Source organism: Fukomys damarensis, unplaced genomic scaffold (assembly GCF_012274545.1).
Source record: "Fukomys damarensis isolate Sample0158 unplaced genomic scaffold, DMR_v1.0_HiC HiC_scaffold_13, whole genome shotgun sequence".
Lineage (NCBI taxonomy): Eukaryota > Metazoa > Chordata > Mammalia > Rodentia > Bathyergidae > Fukomys > Fukomys damarensis.
The window spans coordinates 2724795-2739733 of NW_022900925.1; the positions used below are offsets into that span (position 1 = coordinate 2724795).

The window sequence follows — 14939 nt, forward strand, 5'->3', positions numbered from 1 at the left end:
TAGTATTTTCTAACCAGGGGCAGCCTCTCTCCCTTCCATTCCCCTGACCCCCATGGCATATTTGTCAGTGTCTGAAACATTTTTGATAGTCATAAATGGGGGCACTGGAAGAGTAATACTGGCATCTAATGAGTATTGCCCAGGTATGCTGCTAAATGTTTTAAGATGTACAGGAAGCCCTGCACAACAAAGAATAATTTGGCTCATGATGACCATTGTGTAAAGATTGAGAAAATAAAAAAATTGTCCAGCTTAAAGATGTCATTTGTGCCAAGGTTGAGAAACCCTGCTGTAGGAGTGCTAGAATTGGTCTCAAAGTCAAAGGCAATGATGGGTAGCAAGGTGAATGAATGAATGGGTAGAGAGATACATAGATTAATTTAAAATAAGATAACTAATGAGATATTGTGTGGACTTTAGGTGATGGATTCTTGGATAGTCACTGTAAAATTAACTGTTCTTGTGTGAGAGAAAAAATCAAATCAAATAAACAGAATAAAAGAGGTTTATCATGGAATTTTAGTCACACTGTCTTCTCTATTTTTAGATCTTTAAATTCATGTAGCTATCAGAAATGATTGGCTTGATGATGGCCAGTTCCCATAGGACATATAATACTGGGAGAGAAGAATTCAAAGGCCCGTTTTCTTTAGTCTTTTGTGCATTCTTGACTTTGCATTCTTCTGTTGCTTTATGCTCTAAACAGTGTATACTCTTATCCTGTTCACAGTTTTGTTGTGATGAATGTTTATTTTTGTTGTTCATACCATTTCTGTTCAACCAAATAGAAGATGGTCTTCTTCATAATTCCAGACTCTTACATAGCTTAGTATGCCTTAGCCAAAATGCTTGAGACCTAAAGTGTTTCAGATTTCAGATTTTTTTGGATTTTATCCAAAAAACAGACTTTATCTGTTGGCCATTTCTAACCTGGAATAATGAATATGAAATGCTCCAAAATCCCAAATCATCTGAGTATTATTTTTGCAGAATAACAATGAGAGAAATTCAGATTTCAGATATTTAGAGCAAAGAAAATGAAATGCTTTGGGGGTTAGAGTAAAAAATATGACCAAATAGCATATTTTCTAATTTTTTTAAACAAGAGTTTAAAAAATTTCATGTTTTTATCCTTGGGAGAATTACTTATAGATATCCATACAATTGAGATACAAAGCAAAATTCAGAACTCAAGAATGGGGAATTGTTAGATAGAATTGGGAAAGGCAGGGTTCTAAAACTAGTTGAAACGGAAGTGTGTAATAATTATAAATCTCAATGCAGTTGTCAAAAGAGATGGAATGATTTTAGAATAAGGCCTTTTTTTAAAACCCAAAATCCTATATGATATTAATAGACTATTGTGAAAAATATAATCTAAAATGTTAAATAATGATTTTGAAAATCTGATGGCAACTATTAGTAAAATTTAAAACAAATTGTGTATCCTCTGTAGCATTGGAGAAGATAGAAGCAAATAAAACAGTTCAATAGCAAAAAGAAGGGAAAAAACCCCACAAGGGTTAGAGAATCATAAATTTCATTCCTATGTACAAGGTTATGGAATTAATAACAAGTTCATTATAGTATTAAATGTAATCGATAGAACACCCTTTGTAATAATAAAAGCCCTAAGATTGGGTTAAAAATATTGTTCAAATAGTGATATTAGAGAAAAGAAAAGAAGGCCAAAATAACATCAGGCCAATTCAAACAAAAAGAAGCATAATATCATTATATGAATAAAAATCAGGTTAAGAAACAGCAAATAAAGTGTCAATTTATGAATCACAATGAAGATCACTCAGAATAAAATACCAAACATTAAAAATATAGAAGGGCCAGGGATTTAGCTCAGTGGCGCCACACTGCATGCCTGCCTCACAAGCAAGCACAAGGTCCTGAGTTCAGTCCCTGTTACCTGCCCCCCACAAAAGGAGAAATTGGAAGAGCATGATAGAAGTTCCACAGAGCTGTCTTTGACAGGTCAGAGTGATAAAAAATGTCTAAGAGATTAGAAAAAATTGACAAAGTTAATTTAGTAGCGGTATTTGGTTATTTTTGTGTTTTTTGTTTTTTTGTTTTTGGTACTGGGGATCGAACTCAGGTCCTTGCACTTGCAAGGCAGGCCTCCGAACCGCTGAGCTAAATCCCCGGCCCTAATAATAGCAGCATTTGGAACTTTATATGTACCGATACACTGTTGAACATATTCAAAAATTGATTAAATGGCAGTAGCAAGAAATCTAGATCAGTTGCCCAAACTGCCTACATTTTCTGGTCCAGTGAAACAAAGTTAGAAAGCAATGAGAAATGGTTATTAGAATTGAGATTTTTAAAGAAAAAGTCATTTTGCTAAATATTTTTGTTTAAAAAGGAAACAAAAGCTGAGTGTGGTCATACATGCCTATAATTAATCTTAGCTACTTGGGAGGCTGGGGCAGGAGGATTGCAAGAGTGAGGCCAGTCTGGGCAAGATAGCAAGATCTGCTCTCATATGAAAAGGACGGGATGTAGCTCAGTGTTCCTTGGGTTCAATCTCTAGTACCAGAAAAATAAAACATAAAACAAAAAAACCAAGCTTGTAAGTAACAGACTTGGCATTTTACAGTGATCTTCTATAATTAAACTTGAAATGCATCTAAAACTGAATTTAGAAGAAAACAGACTAGAGGTTTTTATTATTAGAAAAGAAAGTGAAAATATTGGAGTACTAAAGGCCAGAAGTTTCAAAAATAAAAACAGTATGAGAGAAATTAGAAAAAACAAACCAATAAAGATAAAAGCACAAAGAAAAGAATTGAGAAATGGAAACAGAGGAATTTGAAAATATTTTAAAATCTGTTCCTTGAAAATGCCAATAAAGTAGACCTCTGGTTTTTCTCAGTCTCTTTTGCCAGCTCTTGTTTCTGCTAGCCTTTAAATGTTAGCATTTCTACCTTGTGAATTTTGGTCTTTTGAGTTTCTTTTTACTTTTGTATTCTTTTTCTAAGTTGTACCATCTGTGCTTCTGGCTGTAAGCTGGGTTGATCTGCAGATTTAGATCTCCATCCATGTTTGTGCTAGTAGCTCCAGACTTCCCCATTTGTCTTCTTGACAATTGTAAAATACTGTAGTTCTTGCCTCCCACCCATAAAATGCTCTTCTCCCATAATTGTTCCCTTTTACAGGGCCTGGAGTCCCTGTTTTTTCACTTGATTGGACCAGAAATATATGAGTTGCCTCCTTCCTGCCTTGTGCCCAGTCAGTCACTCAAGTGTCATACATTTTTCTTTGCTCATTAGAGATCCTGTGCCTGTTGCTGCATCTGGAATGTTTTTGCTTCCATGTCATCTGTTGCGTGGATTCCTCGTGTTTTTAAGGCCATGATCCCCTTTTATATCCCAATGAGCCTATGGATAATGTTAAGTACATAAAAGAAAATATGTAAGATTACAAATAAGTCATACTGAAATATAGTTAGTTGGTCATCTATATTCATGAGTTCTACTTGTACCTGTGCATTCAACTAACTGGATCAGTAAAATTGCATCTGTACTGAACACATACAGATTTTTTTCTTGCTGTTATTCCCTAAACAATATATTAACAAAAACTACACAGCGTTTAAATTGTATGAACTGATTTAAAGTATTCAGAAATGTTTGCATATGTTATTTGCAAATACTATGCTGTATTACATAATATAAGGGACTTCAGCAGTTGTAGGTTTTCATATATGTGGCAGGGGGGCTAAAATCAATCCCCCATACTAAGGGATAACTTATAATTTAAAATATTGAAAAAATTTTCTAATATAGTAATGTATATTTCTTTATGATTGTACTATTAGTATTGGCAGATCTCGTAATACTATATATCCATTTGTGCCTCGATTCATGAACTTAATTTGTTCTGTGGTTTTGGAAAAGATGACCACAATTGTGTTTGTGTGGAAAAGATGGTTGTGGTCTCATCGATTGAGGTTGTGTTGGTTGCAGTTGTGGTTGTCACCCAGTGCACAATTTGCAAACAAAAACAGAGTTTTGCCAGATGCTTCTGTTTGTGATCCAAATTGTTTGCAAACAAAAGAATTCATGAACTTAGGTACCACTGTGCTTTCAAAGCTGTGATGAGTGTAAACAATATTTTGAGATATGTACAGGAAGTGTAGTACCAAATGAAAATTACCTAGTTTGTATTGTGACAGTCATGAGTTTTGTTAATTTTACTTACATTCATGGTTTGTTGTCTACATTTAAAAATTAAAAGTATGCTAAAATACTTTATAGAAAAGTATAAAAAATAGAAAATAAAAGTTTCCACATCCAGGTTCAAAGAAACTCTGAATCTCTTAGTAGACACCAACAATTAAATGTACGCTATATCATTGTTACTTATACTTTAAGTTTCATTCCCAGTGCTGATTCCTCAGGAAGCCATTTTCAGATACTCTTTAGACTAGATCACATTTCCCTATTTTATATATATATTTAAATGTTTTTATTTTTTTATTATTTTTTTTTTGTATTGGGGATTGAGCTCAGGATCTTGAGCTTGCTAGGCAGGCATTGTGCTGCTGAGCTACATCCTTGACCCTCCCTGCTATATTCTCAGTATATTCCATTTTTTGATGTACAACACGTCTCACAGTTGGTAATAGTATATTTGTGTATTGGTTAGCCTCCTCTGTTCCCCTCAACATTTGAAACTCCATGAGGACAGAGGAGGTATCTATTAGTAACCTTTTTTTTTACTGTCACATTGTTGATGCTTAGTAAATGTTTATTGAATAAATATTAGGAAAACTAGTTGGTTATACTAATAAGTAGGAAGAGAACTTGGTATATTTCAGGAACTGAATGAGAAGGCTAATGTCCATAACCATTTGTAGGGATGTCTAGTTGTGAAGTGTATATAGCTATAGTCAGGATATATAGGAAGAGGCAGGTCACAGTAGCCAAGGAACAGTTGGACTAGGAAAAAAATTAGGGAATTGGAGTGTCTGTGAGACAGACAGAGAATACTGTAATGTTTATGGATAGCTGTGTTACCCTGTATCTGCTACCCATTGTTTATGCTGTTATTATATTATTTAAAACATAATGGTCTTTGTTAACTGACTCTTAAGGAGATTAAGACCGAAGATTTTTTTCTTCTTTTCATAATGATTGTACTAATATCTATATTTATATTTTAAGACTGAAGATTTTTGTTTGTGAAATGTTATAGTAAAATAAAACCTTATAATGTTTTAAATAATGCTCTTAACATGTCTGTATTTATATTAATTTTCCCCAGAATGTCACAGGTAGACTAATGGTTGGCCTACGTTGGTGGAATCATATTGATGAGGATGGAAAGAGCCACTGGGTGTTTGAGTCCAGGAAGGTAAACTGCATTTTAAAAAATAATGTCATCTGATGATATGTAGATGACATTCTAAAATTTAAGAATAAAGAGTTCAAGATTCAAAGTACTACCCCACATCACTTGCCATGTCAGTACTAAACCAGACAGTCTCCTAAAACTTAATACATTTTTCTGTTTAGTTCAAACTGGAAATAAAGTATACAACACAGAATCCCCAGAAAGGAGGTTGGGTCAGAGTTTATACAGCATGCTAAACTGCCCGTGCAAGGCTGCTGATAAAAGATCTCTTTCTGACAGCATCAAATTGATTGCCTTGCTAGGTACTATTTCTTCATGCACATTTCTTTTGTCAACACATAGCTGTTTCCAGTTTTGTTCTCGCTTTATTCCCATGTTCGTTTTCCTCTAGTAGATGGGGAGAAGGTTTGCAGCTGGATAGCAAGTCTGAGTTGATCCATCAGTTCTTTATGCTTCAGGAGCCAGGGGAGCCCTTGCCTGTTTTGAACTAGCCTGCTACTCCGTAGTGAACATTCTGTTCCCCTGTGGCAATGATGTTGAACTTATAGCATGCGTGCTGTAGTGGGCTGTTTATGTCATTGAAAGCTTTAACAATTCACCATCACTGCCCTGTGGGAATCAGTTTGGGAGGCAGAGTGCCAGGAGCCTTTTAGACCCCCAAATACCTGTTGGGAGAACAACAGGGAATAAAAGAAAGAGACAGATACCTCAAAGAGCTGGGACTAGAGGTTCCATTTGACCCAGGCATCCCTCTGTTGGGTATCTTTCCAAAAGAATTAAAAGAATCATATCACAGTGATATATGCGCACCTATGTTCATAGTGGCACAGTTTGTAATAGCTAAAACTTGGAAACAGCGCGTTTGCCCATCAGTTGGAAACTGGATAAAGAAGATGTGTTTTTTTTATAAAATGGAATACTACTCAGCCATAAAGAATGAGACATTAGATTTGTTCATAGGAAAATGGATACATATTGAGGATATACTCCTGAGTGAAATAAATTATTCACACATGTATAAATACTGAATAGTTTCTCTGGTGTGAAAAACTAATAGTACATAATATCCTAATGATATAATTGACCATGTGAAATAGGAAGGAAAGGACTAAAGGTGTGGGGAAAATGGGAAGGGTAGGGGAAAGGTAATAAGGGAAAAGGGAAAAAAATATGAGAAAATGAAAAAATGGAAATAAAGTGTTTGTAAATAGGGAGGGGAGGAGGGGTGAAGGGAGGGCATGGACAAGGGGAAAAAAATGAGAACCAAGACCTGTCATGTAAAGGTAAAAGATCCCAATAATGAACGTAATTGTACTGTATACCTAAGATGTACCAATAAACTCAATAAAAAAAAAATGAGACAATATTCATTGTACATTGGGGAACCAGGAGAAATCTGTCTCTAGTGGATAGGCTTCCACAAACTCTATGGTAGGCCCACTTTTTTTTTTTTTTTTTTTTTTTTTTTTTTTGTGGAACCAGGCGTCAGACTCAAGACCCTAAGCTTGCCAGTCAGGCTTAATGCCTCTGTTACATCCCCGGACCCGCCCACTTATTTAGTCAAGTGGGAGGCAGGGAAGCGGGTAGTATACTATTCTATGAACTGCAACTTGTAGTAAGTTTAGAATAGCAAGATAGGGACCAAGGTTAGTATCTCAAGGGGAAACAAATTAAGGTCCTTACTTAGACCAGGAGGTCTGCAGTTTATATTGCCCTCAGCAGAATGTTATCTTGCCTCAGAAGTGCTATGTTTATGGCTTTCCCACACAGGAAGTTACACTTCTCTGGTCCCAAGGCAAATTAACACCCAGGCCTCAGGACTGCAGGGTCTGTGACCTATCCCCACCAATCTATATGTGTCATGACTAGTCCCAGCAGCAGAGGACAAAAATCTCAGAGATTTATTAATTACCAATTAAACTGTTTACCTTCTGCTTGCTCAGTAATACTTCCTAGCGGCATTGTGCTCAGTGAGTCCATATTCCTTAATGTAAAATCTTACTGGAAATAACTCATTTCCCTTATAAATTCCTGGGTTTTGCTGAGACATTTAGGTCATCCTTTGATTTCATTTTTTTTTCCTTTGGATCCTAACATGACCATTTAGGACTCCAAGGTGTCTGTAGCCTTGGTTTACTTGATCCGAAAAGGCAGCATTGAAAGCTTCCTTATAAAGAAATAGTACAAGTTCATGAAGTGAGTAGAAGCCTACCAGAGATTATTCTATTTTGAGACATGATAAACTATCCATTCTGCCCTGAAAATGCAGTGTTCCTGAGTTGGAGCAAAGCATAAAAAATCATCTCCTAAAATTACAGAAGTGGTAGAGCTACTAACTGGTTTTGTTTTATTTCTTGTCCCTTGAGTTGTCTGTATTAATCTTAGAATTTAAGGGGAATGTGCAGATTATTAGAAATGTTAAAATTTTTACTGATAAACCTCAAAACACTGATGATGAGTTTATTTTTTATTTTGTAGGCAACTTCTCAAGAGAACAAAAGTGTTTCAGAGGCTGAATCAAGAATATTTTGGTTAGGACTTATTGCCTGTCCAGTGATGTGGGTGGTATTTGCCTTTAGTGCTCTCTTCTCCTTCAGAGTAAAGTGGTTGGTGAGTATCATGTAGAACTTTTGAGTAATCTCCCAAGATGTCTAATGGGTGATCATAATTAGTAAGAATCTGTGTCCTTAACATTGAGGATTTATCCTTTTTAAAAAAAAAAAAATCAGCCCATATTATGCAGAAAAATGGGATTTGTTTTGGTGTATTGGTACATACTAAGTGATTAAATACATTGATTCAGTGCCTTTTTATGAAAAAAATAGAATTTCATAAAATAACAATAATTAATACACTGTATTATCTTAAAAGTACTCAGTACAAGATAGACAAAGAAGTTTCTCACGAAGAAGAAACAAATAGGTAATAGCACAAAACTTTCCAGTGAACTAAAGGAAACTAGTAGTATAAATGAAACAAATTAGCGTATATATTAAAATACTTTTGAAAACAAGATAGGTAATTTGGGGAATTTTTGAACTTTATTTTTTAATTTGCTCTTTATTACAGCCTTTCCTTTTGTTTCATGGTTGGATACATTCCATTGTTGGGTGATACTTTTAGAATATGTAGGTTTATGTTCCTTTGATTCTTTAATGTTTAAGAATATGAGCCTATCGGACTCTTCTTGAAGATGCACTGGATTATTCTATCAGTTTCTTGTATTAAATGTTGTGGAGAAATCTGAGGCCAGGTTTTCCTGTGAATTGTTTTTCTCCCTGATGAATTTTTTTAAAAAATGTCACATGTCTGTATTTATCTTTCTGTATTGAGTTTTCTGGAATCAGTCTTTTCTCAGTGTGCAGACTCAGGTTTTCCTTTGAGTTAGGAAATTGGTTTCTGTTACATCTTTAAACTTGTCTGATTTGAGGTACCAGTTGTTTCTGTGTTTGAATCATTTATATCTGCCCCCCCATCCAGTGTCTTCTAGTTTTTCTAGTTGCTTTAATCTTTCATCTTTTTTCTGTTCATTCAATTTGTTGTTTTTTGTGTTTTTCATTACTGCAGATTGAACCCAGGGAGTTCTTAGCTACATTCCCAGTTCTCTTTATTTTTTTATTTTGAGAGAAGGGCTCGCTGAGTAGCTCAGGTTGGCCTCAAACCGGTGTTCTTCCTTCCTCAGTCTCCTGAGTAGTCCATTCAGCAATGTAATTCATCACTTACACTGAACTACCTCCTCAGCCCAGATTGCTGGAGTTACAGGCATATGCCCCACATCCTGCACATTTAGAAAATTTTTTTGAGCTAGGAGAGTGTTTATTAGAAATATAGGAAAAGAGTCGTGTGGTGGTGGATGCCTGTGATCCCAGCACTTGGGAGGTTGAGTTGAGAAGATCACCATGAGTTCTGGGTGGACCTCGGTTCCATAGTGAGTTCATAGTGGAATACATGTGAGACCCTGTGTCAAAAAAAAGAAGAAGAAGAAAGGACAAAAGAAATACAGGAACAGAAATAGCTCCCGGTTAGGATGTGTCCTGAGTGGATTACCTTGTGTCCCCTCTATCCAGAGCTTACTGATTAGGGAAGCACAGAAAATGCTCAGTTGTTTAGTGGTCACCTAAACAAAGAGGTGACTCTTTGTATATAAAATGATCTATTGAAATTCAGGCTCTCTAGCAGGGTTACTCAATATGTAGGGTTTAAAGGAAACTTGAATTTTAAAGAAAAACTGGTTATTTTGCATTTTAAATTCCTGGAAACTCAGGAATTTAGTAGGGAGGGGCTGTAACTCCCTTTAGTTGGGAGAATCTGCTTTCCATGCCTGAAGAAGTTCATTCTTGGTCTAAAGTCCTAATTCACTTCCTGTTCTCACTTTAATTCTTAGCAGTGTGACTGTTCATCCAACTCTGTCTCAAGCCCTTTCCCTAGCTAGTTGCCAATTCATAAGCTAACTAAACTTTTTTATATTCCCCTTCCTGAAGTAGTATCCTTAACTGCCCTTAGGGGAGAAGGAACAAGACCAAATTTAGCTACTTTAATCTTGGAGGGGGTCAGCATAGAGGCCAGTGGTCAGAGATTTTTCTCCAGAGAGCTAAAGGGCCTTCAATAGAAGTCATGTTGGGATTCAGCAGTTATCTACCCTCTTGAGAGTGTTGATCCTGGTAGAAGAAGTCTGAGCACATTGATCACTGGCTCTATCTGCTTGACCATCTGGAGTTTGACAGCCTCTAGGTGGGAAGAAAAAAATTTTGCCAAGAGATTAAAAATACATGGCCCAAACATAAGAACTAAAATGAAAAGACAAATTGGGGTGATTAAAGGAAGGCACCAAGTCCATATACTGTTCTTAAGGGATTGAAGTAGGGATTGTATCCAGTTGGGTCCTAGGCTTCCTGCTCATTTATGTTATCTGTAAGTCTGATATATCTTCTTATGATTTTTAGGTCTTCTTCCTGATGTACATTATTTATCCAAAGACAAGAAGTTTGATTTATAAATGTGCAAGTTCTTTTGGTTTTGGCTGTGAGGAAATGGAGGGCTCTGTGCTTTGAAGGACTATTTTAGCTAAGAAATTGAAAGGCTCTTGGAGTGCCTCTGCAGCTGCTACTGTGACTTTCCAGCCTTGTTGAACCATAATAGTGAAATTTAGGAATGATGTTTTCTTCTTTTTTCCTCATTGAGTTTATTGGTATATTTTAGGTGGAAATGATATTTTTAATAGGGCAGTACCTACTGACCACAAGAGTCCTCTTGGCAATTGTATATCCCATACCTGGCCTCCTAATACAGGGTTATCATATGCATGTCCACCCCAATCCCATTTTCCTGTCCTTCCTAAGAGGGTATATTGGATATACCTTTTTTAATGCTGTTATAGCAGAGAATGCTCCACAAAGGACCTTACTTTGAGGATCTGGCCTGAAGAGGCCTTCTCTGGACTTAATATCTTAATCTTTGGAATAGATGCTGCCACAGTACAGTCCCCTTCCACTTATAGGGCAGCACTAGGTATAAGTTTGTGCTGCATAAAAAATAAAATCTACTTCCCTCAGGGAAAGGGGCCCCAAATATCCCCAGGGGCTAGAATGTTTCACTTGATTTTTTTGGCGCCCTCTGTATTAGAACAGTTGTGGGAAGGATACTCCTTTGACAATCCCAGTTCATCTCTAAGTATTCTCATGGGACAGATCCATTAAAATTACAATGATTGCATGCCAAGTGGTTAGGGTTATGAGAGCAAACTGAGCCTCAGCCCTAGAAGAGTTTTGAGAAGAAATTTCCTGGGAGAAAGGCATAGAGGGACTGATTGCAGATACCCTGAGTTATAACAGTCCTGGTGTGTTGTTATATAAGGGAAAAATTAAAGGAACTCTTAAGTGGATGGCAGGTATCCATACAATTGGTTAATCCCTGGCAATTGTGGGTGGTGGTGTGGTGAAGTCCTGGAACTCCTTCCAGTGGAATTTTAAGTACTTAGGGTTGTGGTATATCAGGGGCCAATACTGAATCCTCCCTGACAGCTCTTTCATTAAAGGTTTTGTTGTTTTATACACCCAGGTGCTGTTTTGATAATACAGTATAAGGTAATGTTAAGAATTTAGGGAATAACCATCCCACCCAAGAGGCTTCTTTATGTGCTTGAATGCAGAGGAAAACATTTCCCTGTAACTTCTCTCATTTTTGCTTTATCACCCAACAGAGCCCTGTGTGGGTTTGTTACCATCCTGTACAGGGATAAAGATTGATGCCAGGACCCATTGACGTTAGTGATTTTTTCAGGGGATAAAAGCAAAACTAAAGTGGGATTGTAGGTTCAATTCTCCCTTAAGCATATTCAACAATTAGAATAATTTCCTTCAGCAAGTACATTATAAGTCACCATATAGCTGGGCCTGGTGGGATACACTTGTAATCCTGGCACCCTGGGAGGCTGAGGCAGGAGGATCATAAGTTTCAGTTCAGCCTGAGAAACTCAGCAACTTAGTGAGGCTCTGTCTCAAAAATAAAAAATAGAAAAGGACTTGGGAGGTAGCTCAGTGTGAAGGTGATGCATTCAGTCCCCCATGCCCCCCCACCTCAAGCGTTTACTATAGGTATGATCTGTTTCGGTCGCTGGAGATTGCAACAGCCAGATGAACAAGAAAACTACTCTGAAGGAGCTTACATTCTAGTGAAGGGTTGACAGGCAATAAAAAAAGCAGTAGAGAATGTTAGATAATGGTACTGTACCGGGGAGTAGGTAGAGTGTACAGCAACTAGTTCCTTTTATTGTAGGGGTCAGCAAAGTCTTCTCTGTATTTTATAGCTCTCCTAGCTCCATTTTTCATCTCCTGTTGCCTTAGTTTACCTTCATGCTCTTCAAATTTTTTATCTTGACTTTTCTGTAGGATGAACTATTCCCAGGAATGCTTTTATTTTGGTGGCTTATACTTCTTTCAAAATAGATTCTTCGTCTATCTTTTGTATAAGTGTGTCCTTTCATACTGTCTTTTTTTTTTCCTGTAGTTTTGAAGAGGTGCCTTTTGCTTTTTCCTGTCCATTCAGCTCTGTCCATACCTTTTCTTTCTGCAGCCTTAGTGTGGGTGAATTCTTCTCAACACCTTTCTGTGTTGCCTGAGGTGGCCTGAAGATACAGGTATATGGAGAACTTAGCTGATCCTGGCTGCCTTGGCTGGCTTGATTGGATTTTGCCTTCTGTTATGGAGTAGGGTTCTTACTTCCTTGTTGGTTGTGACCCCTGTTCTGGGTCCATGCTCTTGTTTTAGGTCGTTTGAAGACTGGAGCTTTAGCATCCATCCAGTAGCATCGGCCCAGACTTGCTCTAGCAGTGCTTCCATTTCCCCAGAACAGGAAAAGGCAATAGGACAAAGAGGCTTTATCCAGGCTGTCTCTGAGCCAGTTTTCTCCCTCTGGGTTTGGTCTCTTGTGGTTGTGGGTCCTCCTGCACTCCCTCCGTTGCCTTTTTCCTACCAGGGAGGTGGTACCACAGCCGGTTGCAGGGATTTTCCTCCCTGGTTGGGGGATTGGGGATTGTTTCTGTCCTCTGGCTTCTGTTTCTGAGTTTTTGGGGGTGGTAATTACTACTGTGTTTTCTCTTAGCACTTCTGTGAAGTTGCACCCAGCTGGCTCATTTGCTGACCACCAGCTCTTTTTGTGTTCATTGGCACTGGCTGATGGGCCTTTTAAGAATACTTGTTTGCTCTCTGTATTGTACGGAGTCACATCTTGAAATTTGACTTTACTATACCATCTTAAACCAGAAGTCTGCTTTAAGTTTTAATTTTCAAATACATTTTAAAATTTGTTACCAGTGAGTAAAACGGTTACCTCAGCAGGATCGATGCTCAGTCTGTGAATTCAGCCACCCCTAGCATGTTGGTACATACATACCCAGGAGGACCTTGATTTCAGAAGCATGGGAAGTTAAAGGAGACTTACTTATAGAAAAATACAGTTAAATCTTTACTTATCTTTACTTAGGTAACAAGCAACCTTATATGATGCAAACATATTTATTGTCAAAAAATGTAAATTTAAAATAGAAAGTACCAGCTCTGCTTCTTTTACCCAAAATTTGAATCATTTCATTATTTAAACATTTAAATCCTTGGATTTACTTAAAAACAGCTGCATAGCTTGTTAAGGGCTAAAGAGAAATGGAACAAAGACATTCTGATTAACTATTGCTTTTCACAGATGTAATTGTTTCCTGAATAATATTTTAATAGTAGTTTAATAATAGTTTTAATAGGAGTTTAAGAGCTGTTTATTGTAGAACAGGAGTTGACAAACTAAGCACTTTAGGCCGTATCCAACGTAGTGCCTTTTTTTTAAAAAATTTTTTACTGAAGTGGCCTTACCCATTTGTTTATTGTTGTTTGTGACTGTTTTTGGGCTAGAATGGTAGAATTGAGTAGTGATAACAGACTGTGTGGGTCATGTATTCTAAAATACTTATTATCTAGTCCTTTGTAGAAAATCTCTAGAACAGCTTAACGTTGGGACTGTCTCACATTGCCCTAATTGTTCTCCTGTAATATTTAAGGAATGAGCTTGAGTTTTTATTCCTAATGCCCAGCTGATCTTTATAGGGTCACCTGTAGGTTTCCTGATGTGGCAATAAGAAATAAAGGGCTTCACAGAAGTATACATGTTCCTTTGCTCATCTGTGTCTTCACAGAAGGCATACCCTGTTAGTTGCTGCCTTAGGGCACTATACATGCACGTTAGAGTGGGGCAGAGATTCACCTCTGCCTGCTGTTACTTTATTGTACTTGACTACCATTCTTTCTTAATTTTAACCATTCTTCTATAATTGGTAGAGAAGTAATTACCATTTGAGTCTTTCCTGTCTCTTACTTTTCCTTATGTTTATTCATAAACACATGGGAAGCAAGAGAGAATGCTCTCCCATCACTACATTCTCCAGGGCTAGCATGGTTCCTGGAATATCTGGCAGTTATGGTCAGTAAATGACTCAGTGCCTAGAACAGACATACATCAGATGGGTCTCTCTGGCAAGTTAAGACGTCGTATTGGCATAACATCTGCTCTGCAGAGGCTCCTTTTTTCCTTCTCTTTCTCACCAAGGTCTGCCTATTTTTCTTCTGGTCCCAGGCGGTGGTTATCATGGGTGTGGTGCTACAAGGTGCCAACCTATATGGTTACATCAGGTGTAAGGTGGGCAGCAGGAAGAATTTAACCAGCATGGCTACCTCGTATCTTGGGAAGCAGTTTTTAAGACAAGTAAGTGTTTTGTGGATGTTATGGTGACCAATGAATGATTTCTCTTTTAGAGTTTTAATTTTTCTGAAATGCTTCTAAACAGAATTTTAAAAGGTATGTCATTATTTGACTATGGGATTATGATAAACATGTTTTAATTGTTCCTTACAGGCTTTTAGGACATTTCAGAAATACATTGTCAGTATACTAAAATTATTTTAACATCAAGAGAGATGAATTATCATTGATAATAAACACATTTTTAAAAAATTACCACAAGTTCACTTGCTTTCCACTAAATGGGTGTTCCTTTTTTTTTTTTTTTTTTTTTTTTTTGATGTTTT

General features: G+C 37.0%; 1 protein-coding gene across 1 annotated transcript in view; it reads left to right on the plus strand.

Annotated features, from left to right (window-relative positions):
• Positions 1 to 14939, plus strand: part of LOC104858568 (Golgi apparatus membrane protein TVP23 homolog B) — a 138646-nt gene that overhangs the window by 6714 nt on the left and 116993 nt on the right. Inside the window, exons 4-6 of the mRNA XM_033762775.1 lie at positions 5281 to 5370; positions 7849 to 7980; positions 14488 to 14616. Coding sequence (XP_033618666.1) covers positions 5281 to 5370; positions 7849 to 7980; positions 14488 to 14616 — 351 coding nt within the window. The remainder of the gene's footprint in view (positions 1 to 5280; positions 5371 to 7848; positions 7981 to 14487; positions 14617 to 14939) is intronic.